This window comes from Camelus dromedarius, chromosome 16 (genome assembly GCF_036321535.1).
Source record: "Camelus dromedarius isolate mCamDro1 chromosome 16, mCamDro1.pat, whole genome shotgun sequence".
NCBI classification, from domain to species: domain Eukaryota; kingdom Metazoa; phylum Chordata; class Mammalia; order Artiodactyla; family Camelidae; genus Camelus; species Camelus dromedarius.
The window spans coordinates 26,178,265-26,191,492 of NC_087451.1; the positions used below are offsets into that span (position 1 = coordinate 26,178,265).

At 57.9% G+C, this 13,228-nt stretch overlaps 1 protein-coding gene across 11 annotated transcripts in view; it reads left to right on the forward strand.

Annotated features, from left to right (window-relative positions):
• The first annotated feature begins 4,350 nt into the window (after positions 1 to 4,350).
• PEMT (phosphatidylethanolamine N-methyltransferase) overlaps positions 4,351 to 13,228 on the forward strand; it is a 33,497-nt gene continuing 24,619 nt past the window's right edge. For 2 of the 11 annotated variants that reach the window (XR_010384372.1, XM_064494865.1), the window contains exon 1: positions 5,398 to 5,553. Coding sequence is in view for 3 of the 11 variants with exons in the window: in XM_064494865.1 (XP_064350935.1) it covers positions 5,407 to 5,553 (147 nt within the window). In the remaining 8 variants the exon portion in view is untranslated. Of the gene's footprint in view, positions 4,563 to 4,841; positions 4,968 to 5,114; positions 5,173 to 5,397; positions 5,554 to 5,671; positions 5,705 to 5,949; positions 6,066 to 13,228 lie in introns of those variants that run through there. The other 9 variants (XR_010384373.1, XM_064494864.1, XM_031467433.2 and 6 more) reach the window with 9 other exon arrangements.

The window sequence follows — 13,228 nt, forward strand, 5'->3', positions numbered from 1 at the left end:
GTGCAATTTATTAATTTAAAACATTTTCTAGGTGACTTTAATTAGTTTATTTATTGGGGGTGTAGGTAATTAGGTTTATTTATTTATCTTTTTATTTATTTTTAGAGGTGGTCCTGGGGATTGAATCCAGGAGCTTGTGCGTGCTAAGCACGTGCTCTACCACTGAGCTGTACCCTCTGCCCAAAAACCAATTTAAATGAGGTACAATTAATCAGCTGTGAACTTACTGTCAGCATGTCTGGAATAGTAACACTCCACGCTGGCAAGCATGCAGAGGACAGGCCTTTAGAAAGTAGCCTGCCTGTCCGCATTGTCTGTGCTCCTGGGGTCAAAGCTAAGGGAATAACCCTCAGTGAGACCCCACGTGGAGCTGACCCACCCTAGCGCTGATCCCCGGTGCTTCCAGCTCCTGCTCAGCCCTCCGTCCCGTGCGAGCCCCCGGGGCAGCCTTCACTCTGGCACTCCAGGCACCCCGGAGCTTTGGGCCAGGAATGCTGGTTCCTGCACACGTGCCCAGGCCCCTGGTCCCCCCACCCCTACTCCTCCCCTCCCGGAACCTGGGAGTGAGCAGGAAATGCCTTCTTCTCCTAGACCTGTCTCCCCACCGCTCTGCTGGATTGGGGTTGGTGACCTGACCCACTCGGGCCAGGTGAAGCGCCCTGGTGCTCCTGGACACCTGGCCCAGGTAGAAGCAACTGGAACTTGTCTCTGGGGCTTTAAAAAAAAATCTTGGGGGAGGGGACAGATCAGTGGCAGAACACATGCTTAGCAGGCAGGAGGAGGTCCTGGGTTCAATCCCCAGCACCTCCATTAAAATAAAACGAAACAAACAATAAAAAAGCCCTCATCACCCCCCAAATAAACAAATAAATAAACCTAATTACCCACCCCCACCCCCCCCCCGGCCAAAAAAAGTCTAATTCCAAACGTCAGAGATGTTTTAGTCATCTTTCTCTTTCCCACTGGTGTTTAGGAGAATAAACTGTGTGACCACAGTCCTTTCAAATCGATTGACGTTTCCTTTTGCGCCGGCACATGGTCGATTCTGGCAGATGCTCTGCGTGCCCTTGGGGAGGACGTATGTTCTGCGGATGGAGGGGGCTCTGTAGGGGTCAGGGACAGTCGGCTCATGGTCAAAGCCTAGGGGCTTTCGGCCTTTCTGCCTTTTCTCTCCATCACGAAGATAAATATTTTCCCCCACAAGATGTTTTTACTGATGCAAATGTCTAACATCCATTGGATTTATCCTTTCCATCCTTCCGGTGTCCCCAGGCTTCTGTGGAAACAGGCATTTCCCCAGGAACTCTCAGGGATTGCCTCCTGCCTGCTGGGGATGAATCCTCTCAGCCTTCATTTGTCTGAAAACACCTTTTACTCTGTCTCCATTTTTGAGGGATAATTTCACTGGGCTGAAATGCAGTTTTGACCGTCATTCATTCACTTATTCATTTGTTGGGTGAATGTTCGATGAGTATCTGACTGGTGCTGAGTGCGTGCAGGGGATGCGGTGGTGGCCACAGCAGGAAACGCCCTTGCTGTTCGCGAAGAGAAGGGAGTGTGTGCCTGGCAGAGGGAATGGGATGTGCAAAGGCCCTGTGGCTGGAGCACAGGGAGCAAGACAGGCTGGGGAGGTGGCCACACCTGGGCCACAGGGGAACTCACAGGACATGGTGAGGAATCACGTTTTGTTCTTGTCCTTACAGGAGCAGTGAGGCTCCTCAGTGAAGGGTGGATGTGATGAAAAGAAGCAGGAAAGGTGCAGAAACACGGTGGGTTTTGAGCACTGAGGCTGTGAACAAGTGCTGGGTCCTGCAAATGCACTAGATCTGGTGCTGGGCCTTTTGCATCGCCTGCTCCATCCAAGGGGCAAAGGCAGGCTTGCATCTGGGCCGGCAGGTTCCAAGCCCATCATGCACTCAGCTGTGTGGCTGTGGACCAGCCCCTTCCACATGAGTCACCTTCCCACTTGGGCTGCAGAATAACATCCCCTCCCTCACAGGGCAGTTATGAGACTCAAAGATGATGGTGCTGAGCGCCAGGCCTGCAGCCTTGCAACAGCTCAAACATCTTAGCTCTTGTTTCTCTGGTTAAGATTTTCCCTTCTACTGGGGGTCAGAGAGGGTAAGCCACTTGCCCTTGGCCACATGGCCAGGATCCTTCACCCTCATCATTCCATAGACATGGTCCCAGAGGCCCAGAGAAATGGTTCACCCAAAGACACCCAGCACCTGGGCATGGCAGAACTACTCTGTCATTCATTGTTTACTGAGTGCCTGCTTTGTGCCAGCATGACCCAGGTGGCAGGGAGACAGCTGAATATGAACAGACAGAAACATTGCCCCTGGAAAGCTTACATGCAATGGGGGAGCCTGACACCTAACACCTGGTGAGATGGCACCAGCACTGCGGAGAGAAATAAAGTTGGGAAGGGAATGGAGAGTGTGGGGGAGGCTGACACATTCAGTTGAGTGGAAGGAGGTGAGGGAGGGCCCGTGAGGACATCTCGGGGAACAGCATTCGGGGCAGAGGGCACACACGTGCAAAGGTCCTGGGGTGAGAGTGTGCCTGGGGTTTTCCAGGAACAGCAGGAAGGCAGGTTGCCTGCGCTGTGGACGGTGAGGGGGCAGGGAGTCCCCACCATTACCTGGGTCCTTGCTAGAGCTTCCTGGGCCCTGGATAACTGGATTTCGGTGAGTCTAGCCCTAAGCCCTCTTCCCAGCAGCAGAGGTCACTGGGGAAGGGGCTCCTCCCTAGGCCCTGGCGGAAGGGAGGGTTTACTCATTACCAGCAATGCTGCCCTGCCCCCTCTCCCACCTGGCCCCTGCTGACCCTGCTGCTCTGGGTTCCTGGACCACCCTTGGGTACGGTGGGGGCCATCAGGCCTGAACGTAGGAGGGGGGTGCCGGGCATACTGGCCACAGTCCCCGAGGGCCCTCCTGGGTTTAAAGGCTTTCCGATGACCTGGTTCTGGTGACCCTCCGGAGAGGCTGTCTGGAGAGCACTTCTCGCTATCTGGCCTGGCTTCTCAGCCACGTCCTCCCAGGAGCTCGGGGGACCCTAAGCTGCCATGAGCCCCCTTGCCCTCCTTGCCCCCACCCTGGTCCCCAGTGCTGGGCTGGTCCTAAACCTGGGCATGTCCATGAGCTTCATTCATGAGTGTGGTCTTACCAGGCGAGTCTTAGTTATATGGACAGGAGGGAGACAGACATCTCCTGAGAACCTACTGTGTGCCAGCCAGGAACTTCTGCGCCTTGTCACCGCTGAGCCTCACCTCAGCCTCACGCAGGCGATAAGCTGGTACCTCCGAGTAGGGGAAGGTTTAGGTTTTACCCAAGGCCACCCAATACGCAGATGTTCACTTTAGTAATAAAAGCCAGTTTTGGGGATTGCTGGGAGCCAGACAGCCAGACTGAGTGGCACTGGGGGAGGGCGGGCAGGGAGTTGGAAGAAGGCAAGGTAATGGCTGTCAGCTTTGATCCTCTCGTAGCAAAGGTCAAACTCCTGGCCAGAGAGGTCATCTGGAGATGTTTGCCCTGCAGCAGACCAGGAGTCGGCTGTGATAAATGGGTCCTGGTATCTGAAGAGCTATCAAGGGGCAGAGCGATAACCCTGCAGGTAGAAGGCCCTGTTTGTTAAAGCATCAGGAAGGGGGACTTTGGGTCGGCATCAGGAACAAACATCCCATCCAACAGGAGCACGCGGGCTCAGAAGTGACTTTTCTGTTCGCCAGGGATGCCTGAAAAGGAGTATTCCAGCGAGAGAGGTTGGCCTCGGTGATTTCCCTGCAAGCTCAGACCTGGGAGTTTCAAAGGGCCAGGCAAAGACGTCTGCCCCAAAATATCTTTGGCAGAAGGTTTTTGGTGCAAATAGTCCAGATCACATTTGGCTTCTGCCCGTCTGCCATTCTTTCGGCGGCGGGAGAGTGGTGGGGGTGGGTTAGGGGTGGAGGAGTGGATTCCTCCAGTTGCATCAGCTCTGGGGTGACCTCTGACACTTACCTTTCTTTGTCCCCAGATACTCCAAACACACAAAAACTAATTTTCCTGGCTTAATAAAAGAACGGGAGTGGCCAGGTAGGTGGTGAGAAGACCGGGGCTTGGGTGAAATAGACTGTGGTGGGGGGTGCTCGCTGGGGCCCCTCTCCCTTGGGAATGGGCTCTGTTTCTGGCAGCCTCTGCCTGGACACCCTAAGCACAGTGGTCAGGGGGCAGACCAGCCTTCCAGCACCTGCTGTTCACCCAGCCCAGTCATGGCCAGTGCCACAGGTCAGGTCGTGTGTGGTGGGTTTTACTTTTGAGGAACTGAAAGTTTCTCGCAGCCACAGAGCTTGCGCGTGCAAGGCCAGCGTCCTTCCTGTCTCACGGTGGGCCTGCTCGGTGCTAAGGATGCTGTGGAGGGTGGCACAGGGGCCAGAACCCGGCAGGCAGGTGCTCACAAGCGCTCCAGCCTGGTAGATGCTGGGGGTCGAGGAGGAGAGAGGTGGGCGCGGAATCAGGAAGCAGCTGGCGTTGCAGAGGCCTGCCTGGGCTCCCAGATTAGGGAGTCTGAGTCCGTTTCCCCAGGTACAGACACCTAGCTACAAAAGAGGCTCTCTTGGCACCCAACCAACCAAAATCGCACCTACTTTTCTATACTCCTTCCCCACCATCGTCCCCCCTCCACCACTCCTCCAGACTTTTCCAGATTCCTGAAGGACCCTTGATTCTGTCCTGCCTCCTGGCCCCTGCATAGGTGGCCTCTCTTCCTAGCCCGCCCTGCCCCCCGCACTTTGCATGTCTGGCACCTTCTTCAGCGCACAGGCCTCCCTCTGAGCCCCTCCCTGAGCATTCCCGGCCAGTGTCCCTTGTGACCATCCGACCTAGCCCCCCGTTCTTCCGTCCCAGTACGCATCAAGCTATAATCCTTTATTACTGCTCGGCTCTCATCCCCCAAGGGACCGTGTGGGCAGCGTCGGTCAGTGCTCGAGGGTGAGTGGAGGAGGGGTCGCCGACTGCGGGGCGGGAGCTGCGGGGCGTGCCCGCCCCCCGCCCCCGGCACCGGCTGCCTCCGCAGGGGCGGGGGGCCGAGCGGGCCAAAGTCCAGGTCCGCAGGGGCTACGCAGCGCGCTACTTAAACCTACGACCCGCCGCCCGCGGCCTCCAGCCCGCCGCCGGCCGAGGACAGGGACGCCAGGTCAGTTGGCCGGCCGGATGGGGGACCGGGCGTCAGAGGGACGGCGGGCGGCAAGCGGACAGGCCGCGTGGCCGCCTCGGGACTGAACGGCGCCGCAGCGCGCGGCCCTGGGACTCGTAGTTCTGGGTCCGCGAGAGGCCGGCGCGAGCCGGGGGCGCGGACTACATTTCCCAGAAGGCCGGGGCAGCGGGGTCACCGGGAAAGCGCGCCGGCCGGCGGCGCTCCCCGGGCGCGATGGGGCCGGTCCTGGGGGCGGAGGGCTGCCGCAAGGCCCCTGCAAGGCGGCCCGCGCCGAGGGGCCTGGGCCGGGCTGGGCCCATGCACAGCCTGGCGGCGGGGCCTGACTGCTGCGGGGGCCTCGGCAACCTGGACTTCAGGCAGGTACGGACCGCGCTGGCCGCCGGTCCGGGAGGGGGTCGCGAGGGCGGCTGGGTCCGTGGGGGCGGGGCCGCATCCGGCGCGGGGGCGGGGCCGCCGTTACCAGGCAACGGGCGGCGCGGGCGGGGCTGCGGTCGCAGGTGTGAGTCGATGTGTGAGTCCGCGTGTGTGAGTCCGCGTGTGTGCGCGCGTGGCAGCGCGTGGCACAGCCTGCGGAGTCGCGCGGGATGCGCCGGGATGGGGGGTGGGGCTGGAGGCCCCCATCCCCACGCTTCTCCCTCCGCCCTGCGTGCTCGTCCACCGCGCCTTCCCCGGAGACGCTTCAGCCTAGTCGGCGTCGGCCGCGCCCGAGGCGGGGGCTGCGCTCAGGCCGCCTTTGGTGGCGTCCATTCGCGCGCGCAGCCGGTCCCCAGGGAGGGCCGGGTGTCCGCTGAGGAACGGCGCACAGCTGCAAGTTGCCAGTTCTGGTTTACTGGGGGCGCTGCTGAGACTACAGCCGGCATGCGGCCCCTCAGGTAGCTCTAGGGGCCCGTTCGCAGGGGTGAGGGAGGAGCCAAGACACAGGAGTCTTTGCTGGAAAAAAGAAAACGTCAAGGCGAACATCAAGACATTTCTGCTGGTAACAGAAAGCAGACCTCTCTCGTTCGTGCTTTAGTGCTTTTCTGTGTGTGGGAAGATGCAAGACCCTGGACTCCTCGAAATTGTTCCTTGCATGTGCCTCTTAACTGCTTGGGCCAGCGTCCTGCCCTTCTCCATCCTGAACTCCCTTCAGGGCAAACAGTCAGGTTGGCTGCAGTGGCTGATGGCTTGATGGGGGCCACATTCTTTGTCCACAGGGGTGTTGGAGACTGGCTCTCAGTGACCTTTCACTCCAGTGAGCCTGGAAACAGCATTCTCAGCCGGTGATAAAACTGGTCAGTGATTTAGAGAGGAGCTGGTGGGGAGGTGGGACTGAGATCCCCAGATAGCCGGTTCCAGGTCTGAGGAGGTGACCTCTGAGCGGAGTCCTGAGTGCTAAGCAGGGGGCAGGTGCTAAGCTGTGGGGAGGCCGGCGGAGCAGTGGCCTTGAGGAGGAGTATTTGTTCAAGAACAAAGACGACTGGTGTCTGGCTCCGAGGGAGTGCAGGGCAGTCCCAGGCCATGCTTGGGAGGAGAGGAGAAGACTCACTATGTCAGTGAAGTTTCCTTGAAGTGTAACAGTCAGGTGGGGGCCCGGTCACACTGCACAGCTCAGTCACGTTCATGGAGTCAGCTCGCCCATGTTACCAACGCCAGCTCTCCGGAAGCCGCCCTCAGGAGGACCACTGGATCCTTAGAACCTTGGACTGTAGGTGGCCATTAGAGACCTCTGGCCCACATGGTCAGTGGTGGGACTGAGATCCATGTTTTCCATGACAGAAGACCCCAGACGAGAAGGGCACTTGAAATTCCAAGGAGGGCCTTTGGTGTCAGGGCAGGTGCTCTTGGGGGAGTGACTCTGGGTGGAAGTGTGCGTCCCCACAAGCCGGAGGTGGTCAAGCCTTCAGGCAGAAATCAAGGTGGGGCAGGGGGCCCAGCTGAGGGTTAGGGTCCTGCCCTGGGATCCAGCAAGGCTGGAGTTGTGGCCCTGGCAGCTGGAGGCAGGCGTCAGCCGTGGTCAGGGGAGGATTTCCTGGGTGTGTGTGTGGGAAGGTCTTTTGTGCCCTCTCCCTCCCCTCCAGAGCCCTACGGGGCTGTGCAGTTGGAGAGATCTGGGAGCATTTTGGGGGACAGGTCAGGGTGACCCTCTTTGGTTGACATTCTGTTTTTTTCCACCGTTACCCTTGTTGGTACAGTTAAGCTCCCTGTTGCCAACAACATCCAACACTGGGTATTTGTCGTGCTTCCTCCTTCCTCCGTCAGAACCTTTGCTTTGGAAAGATGTCAGTCTTGGGCCTGAGCGAGTGGGAAGGTGTTTCTTCACCCCATGGCGTCTGAGCTGCAAGATCTCAGCCCGGAGCCGTCTGGCGGGGGTGCAGCCTGTCCCATTAGGATGTAAACGCCTCTGGTAGCCACATTTTACCAAGAAAGAGAGAACCAGTGACGTCGCTGTTAACAATATGTCTTATTTAACGCAACACCTAAACAGTGTCACCCCGGCAGGTGTGCCGCGGTCCTCGTGGCCTCGCATGTGGCGTGGGCACAGTGCCCCTGACCAGCTATCTTCTGGGCCTGCTCCAGCTAGAATGGAATCTTGGTTTTGTTTTTAGCTTGAAAAGGTCCCTGCTGGTGAGAAGAACGTCCCTGCTGTCGCCACATGAACCGGGGCCCTTCCTGCCCTGAACTCCAGGGCTGGAGCATGAGGCCTGCTGGCTGGTGGCGGGTGGGAGTGGGACGGAGGGCTCCTGGGGTGCTGACTTCCTGGAGAACCCAGCCCGCCAGGCACAGCCGGGGAGCCCCTTTCATGTCCGTCTTGGGGGAGGTGTGTCACGAGGTGCGCGCCAGTTACTTGGGCTGTAAAATGGGAGCTTTGCAAACTGTAAGGTGCAGCCCTCCTGAGGGTGGGTGGTCTGCAGAAGGCAGGGTCCCTGTATTCGGAAGCATCGAGGCCCTGCTGGGGGTGTCCCTTGAGGTGCGCAGTCCCCACTTGTGACTCATTTGTGACCATTTGGGAGGCAAGCCCCAGGGGCAGGTAGGAGACTTCTCAGCTGCCTTACCACGTCAGAGTAAGCGTCAACCTACTTTATTGGATGACTTATTCTGTGAAGCTTGCAAGGACGTGATTTTTGTCATCAGTGTTTTTCCCGTGGGGGGAGGTTTGTTCATTTATTTATTAAATTTTTTTTAATGGAGATACCAGGGATTGAACCCAGGACCTCGTGTATGCTTGGCATGCGCTCTGCCCCTGAGCTATACCCTCCCCTGTCTTCAGTGATTCTGGATCAGAGGCCAGAGAGCAGGCTGGCTTCTCCGGCTCCGTGTGACCGTGGGCACGCCAAGTAGCCGTGGTTTATTCTGCCTCCACTGAGGGTTGAGGTGATCACGTGGCTTCTCCGCCCCCACCTGTCAGTCTGGTGACTTGCACTGACGTCTGTCCTAAGGTCTCACCAGCCCTGCATTCCAGGGTCGACCCCCACTTGGTCCTGGGTGTTCTTGTTGTTGCTGGATTTGATTTGCAGTCATTTTGTTGAGAATCTCATTGGCCACATTCCCGAGGAATAGAGAGATTGCGTGGAATTGGTGTTACTTCTTCCTTAAATATTTGGTAGGGAAGGCAGGGTGTAGCTCAGGCGGTAGATCGAGTGCTTAGCATGCACAAGGTTCTGGGTTCAATCCCCAGTACCTCCTCTTAAAAGAAAAGTAAACTGTGAGGTCAGGTCCAGTAATGGGTACAGGACTGCGTCGTCTCAAGTGAATTTTGGCAGCTGTGTGTTTCCAGGACGGGGCGGGGGGTTTCCCCTGAGCTGTGGGGCTGTGGGCGTGGTCTCAGCGCCCCCTGAGGACCCAGGACGGCTGTGAGGTCAGCAGGGTGGCCTCATCTATTCCTGATAATTCATCTCTTCCCCCTTTTTTCCTGGTCATTGTGGCTAGAGGTTTATTGATTTTATTTTTTCCCAAAGAGCAAGCTTTAGATTGGGGATTTTTTCCCCTTTATTTTTCTGTTTCCAGTTTGATTGATTGTGACTTTCATTTTTCCTCTCTGCTGGCCTTGAGATTGCTTTACTCCTTATTCTGCTTTCACAAGGCTTCTGTTGCTGCCTTAAGACTTTGCTCCGTCGGCATGAGCTGCGCTTCTCCCTCCCAGCCCTGCGTCCCACAACTCTTATTAGGTCGTTTTTCCATTTTCACTCAAACTGTTTTAGAGTTTTCCCTCAGACTTTCTCTCCGACCCGTGGAGCACCTGGAAATGCGTCTTTAACAAGCATCTCTCTTACTGGTTTCTAGTTTGATTCTGTTGTGGTTCAAGAACTTATTTGCTTATTCTTGTTTTTCAGTGTGTGCAGTTGTAACACTTTTTTATTGAAGTACAGCCGATTTGCAGTGTTGTTAGTCTCTGATGTGCAGCATGGTGATTCAGTTGCACACACATACACCCTTTTTATATTCTTTTTCACTAGAGGTTATGACAAGGTACTGGATATAGTTCCCTGTGCTGCACAGTAGGACCCTGTGTCTGTGCTTTCACGTGCCCTTGCGAGGGCTGGGCCTCCTGCTGTTACGGGGGTAGGGCGGCTGGGCCCCGTGGTCGTGGTGGGGCTCAGACCCACTGCGTCCTCAGGGATTTTCTGTCTACGGGATTTTGCTTCGTGCTAGCCTCAGGTTTTGCTGTTTTGTTTTGTTTAATGGAGGCACTGGGATGGAACCCAGGACCTCGTGCTTGCTAAGCAGGTGCTGTACCGCTGAGCTGCACCCCCACCCCAGCCTCAGTGTTTTCATCTAGAGAATGGCTGGGTAAACCGGGTCACGTGGCAAGAACAGCTACCACCTGGCAAGGTTTCCTCACATCACCTCACTTAGTCTCCGTGACAGTCCCAGGGTGGATGCACTCCCACCACCGAGGTTTGCCCTGGCTTCCTCTGGGCATGGGTTCAGCCAGTCTGGGGCAGACGCTGTCCCAGGATGGGCCCTGCCTCTGCCAGGGTGGCCAAGGCTGGGTCAGCTGACCTCCTGGCATCGCTGCCTTTGACACTGAGTGTGTTCTTAGACGGATGGGCTCAGCGCCAACCTAGAGGGGCCTGTCCTGGGCCCCTTCTGTTTGTTTGGGTGTCACAATGTGACCCTGGGGCTGAGTCCCTGCCGTGTCCACGTTTCCTTAGTAAAGTGGGCAGTCGGTAGCTGACCCCCCCACATGGGAGTGCGTGGCCCCTGGTTGCGGTAGGTCGTGCCCCCTCCTCCCCGCTGTTCAAACTCAGAGACTCTGCAGTCTGTCACCTTGAGGGGTTCCTTTCTTAGAATTACTGGGTAGCAGGCCAGGACTCCTGCAGCTTAATGAGGCTGGGGCAGAGGGGTGACGGGGGGACCCTCCTCTTAGTCAGGGTGGCCCACACATGTGTGGGGTGAGGGCGTGGGGGGGCCTGGGGCCCTCCTGCTCTGCTCCTGCCTGACCCGGGTTTTGGAGGGAGGCGGGTGACAGCCACCAGGAGTGGGAAGCCGGAGGGGCTCCCTCTGCTGCCCCCAACCTGTCAGCATTGCCTGGCTCAGCAGGTCCTCTCCAGGCGACACAGATCTCCTCTCTAGGTGACCGGTGGACAACTCCCTCCCTGGGCGGGTTGACAGGTTGGCCGAGGGCTCTGGGGCCTGAGTGGGGCCGAGGCTCTAGTGCTGAGCGGCGCTGGCGGACGTGGGCTGCTGTCAGCCTCGGCCGCTGCCGGCTGGGCGACCTCTGTGTGCCTCGGCGTCCCTCCTGCGCCTCTGCTCCGGGATTTCTCCTCCCCACCTGCCCGGCCTCCTTGGGAGCGGTTGGCCCCACTGCTGGAATCCAGAATCTCTAGGGGAATCCGGAATCCGGAGGGCAGGGCGGCTTACTTATCTCCCTGTGGGCAGGCAATGGCTATTGTCTTTCCTGCGTTGCCGCAGGTAAGGTGTGAGAGCTTTAAACAGATGTGCATTGCAGGTGGCTCAGTGTCAGACGCCCCTGTTCAGTGAGTCTGAATCAAATCCTTAAAAATATCTGAAGCATTCTGGGAGGGGACTGGATGCTCTTCCCCCCAGGGCCCTATGGGGAATTAGGGGGCAGTTCCCAGTTCCCAGCTGACTTTCTTTCCTGAGGTTTAATTCGCACGGGGAAATGCAGAGTCAGGCCCAGCTGGAGAGTTCTGAGCTGAGCCAGGGAATGTTGCCATCACCCCAGAACGTCTTGCCCCCCAGGCTGCCAGCTCTCTCTGGTTCATTGTCCCCGGGGGCCCCTGACCCATCTCCACCCTCTCGGGTGGGCCGGCCCCTCTCCGCACTTCACACGTGACCTTTTACCTTCTCTCCTCTTGGCCCTGCCAGCCCAAGGCCACCCGTGGGGCAGGAGGCACAACCTGAGGGCACACGGGGTTTGCCTGGGTCTGTGTGGTTTCCTGCCCTCGCCAAGGTGGGCGTCCCCACGGCAGCTCCTGGCCTGTAGTGAAAAGTGATGAAAGTGATGGAGCTCGAGGCTGTGTGGGCAGTGGGCCCGAGGATCTGACCCACCGGCCACCTCCCTGTGCTTCTCCGCGAATGCAGATGCGTGACATTGGGCGCATAGGGTTGGTGGTGATTGCAGGAGAGAGCGGCAGGCCTCTGTCTGCTTAGAGGGGAGGGGCCACGGCCAGCTGCAGGCCCTGGCGTCGGGGACGTTGGCGTCACCGTGGACACGCAGGAGAAGGCAGGAGAATTCTGGCTTGGAGGAGTGATGTCCTCGGACAGAACTCTCCTTTTTTAAAAGAGAATCTGGCTGACAGTGAACCCTTGGTCTGCAGAGATGCTGTATCATCTCGGGGGGGAACTGCCGTGGTAAACCCCGCAAGTGGTGAGAAGTGCGTCTCGTGTGCCGCCCCGAGCTGCACGTGATTCAGGGCACAGGCTGGCCAGGCGCTGACAGGAAGCGTGGTTTATGGACTTGTTGGATGGGGTGGAATTCGGGGAGGGTCAGGGCCTCAGCACCCGTTGGGGGTCCCTGGGGCTCCTCCCTGTGCATGTTCATCCCCCAGCTGAGCCCCCCGGGGACGGAGGCCTGACAAGGGAGACCGCCTTGAGTGGGTTCCACCCCCAAGTTCCTAAGAAACCGAGGAAGACCCCGCCCCCTTCTGCCAAGGCTTGTGAACATCGCTTGATTTCTTAGGTTAAATGGTGCCGGAAAAGTAAATTTTTATGGAGCGCAGTGTCTGGCAGCTGGTGAATCTCTGGCCTCCGAAGTAGAGGGATGTGCTGGCCTCGGGGCCTTTCCTGCCTCCGCCCCAAGCCAGAGGGAGGGGACCAGAGTCCCAGGAGCACAGGTGGCTAAGATGTGCCTTTAGTCCCCATGTGTTACGGATGATGAAATGAGGGCCACGGTTCCCCCAGCAAACATTCACTGTCTGTGCCAGGCAGAAGGTATGGAGATGGGGGAGAAAACAGCCCCAAGTCTTGGAGGAACAATTACAAGCTGGAGACAGATGCGCAAATAACTGTGCTGGGGTGTTCGCTGAGGACGCAAAGGAGGGTGCCGTGGGTGAGGGGGTGGGGACGCTCCCCCAGGTCCTGAGGGATGGACAGGAGTGTGAGGGGTAGGGGTATTTTAGAAGCCGTTTGAAAGGCTCCAGAAGACGGTGTTTGTGGGTGATGGGGCGCCGGGAGGGTGGGGGTGAGGAGGATGGACAGGAATCCACCGCCCGTCAGGGAGCCTGTGTAGGTGAGGAGGCCTGGGGTGTGGGCGTGGCTGGGAGTGAGGGCAGTGGGACCTGTTGGAGGAGTTTTGAGCAGGAGAACCATGGGGTCACCACACAGGTTGGACTTGCAGGTGAGAGGAGACCAGGGGTGTTATCCTCTGAAAGGATGAACTCTGTCCCCAAACGAAAAAAAACATAAAACACCATCGAAGTAGATGTTGTGGCAAAGATCGGAACTCTCATGGACCTAGATTTACTTCCCAGGTGGGACGGGAGGGGTGCCACGAGTTACTAAGAAGAAAAAGTAGAACCCAAAGCTCGAGGCGAGGGCTCAGTAACTACTCACCACTCTAGCGCCGGAGGTGTCTCGTCTTCTTAGAGAAAGA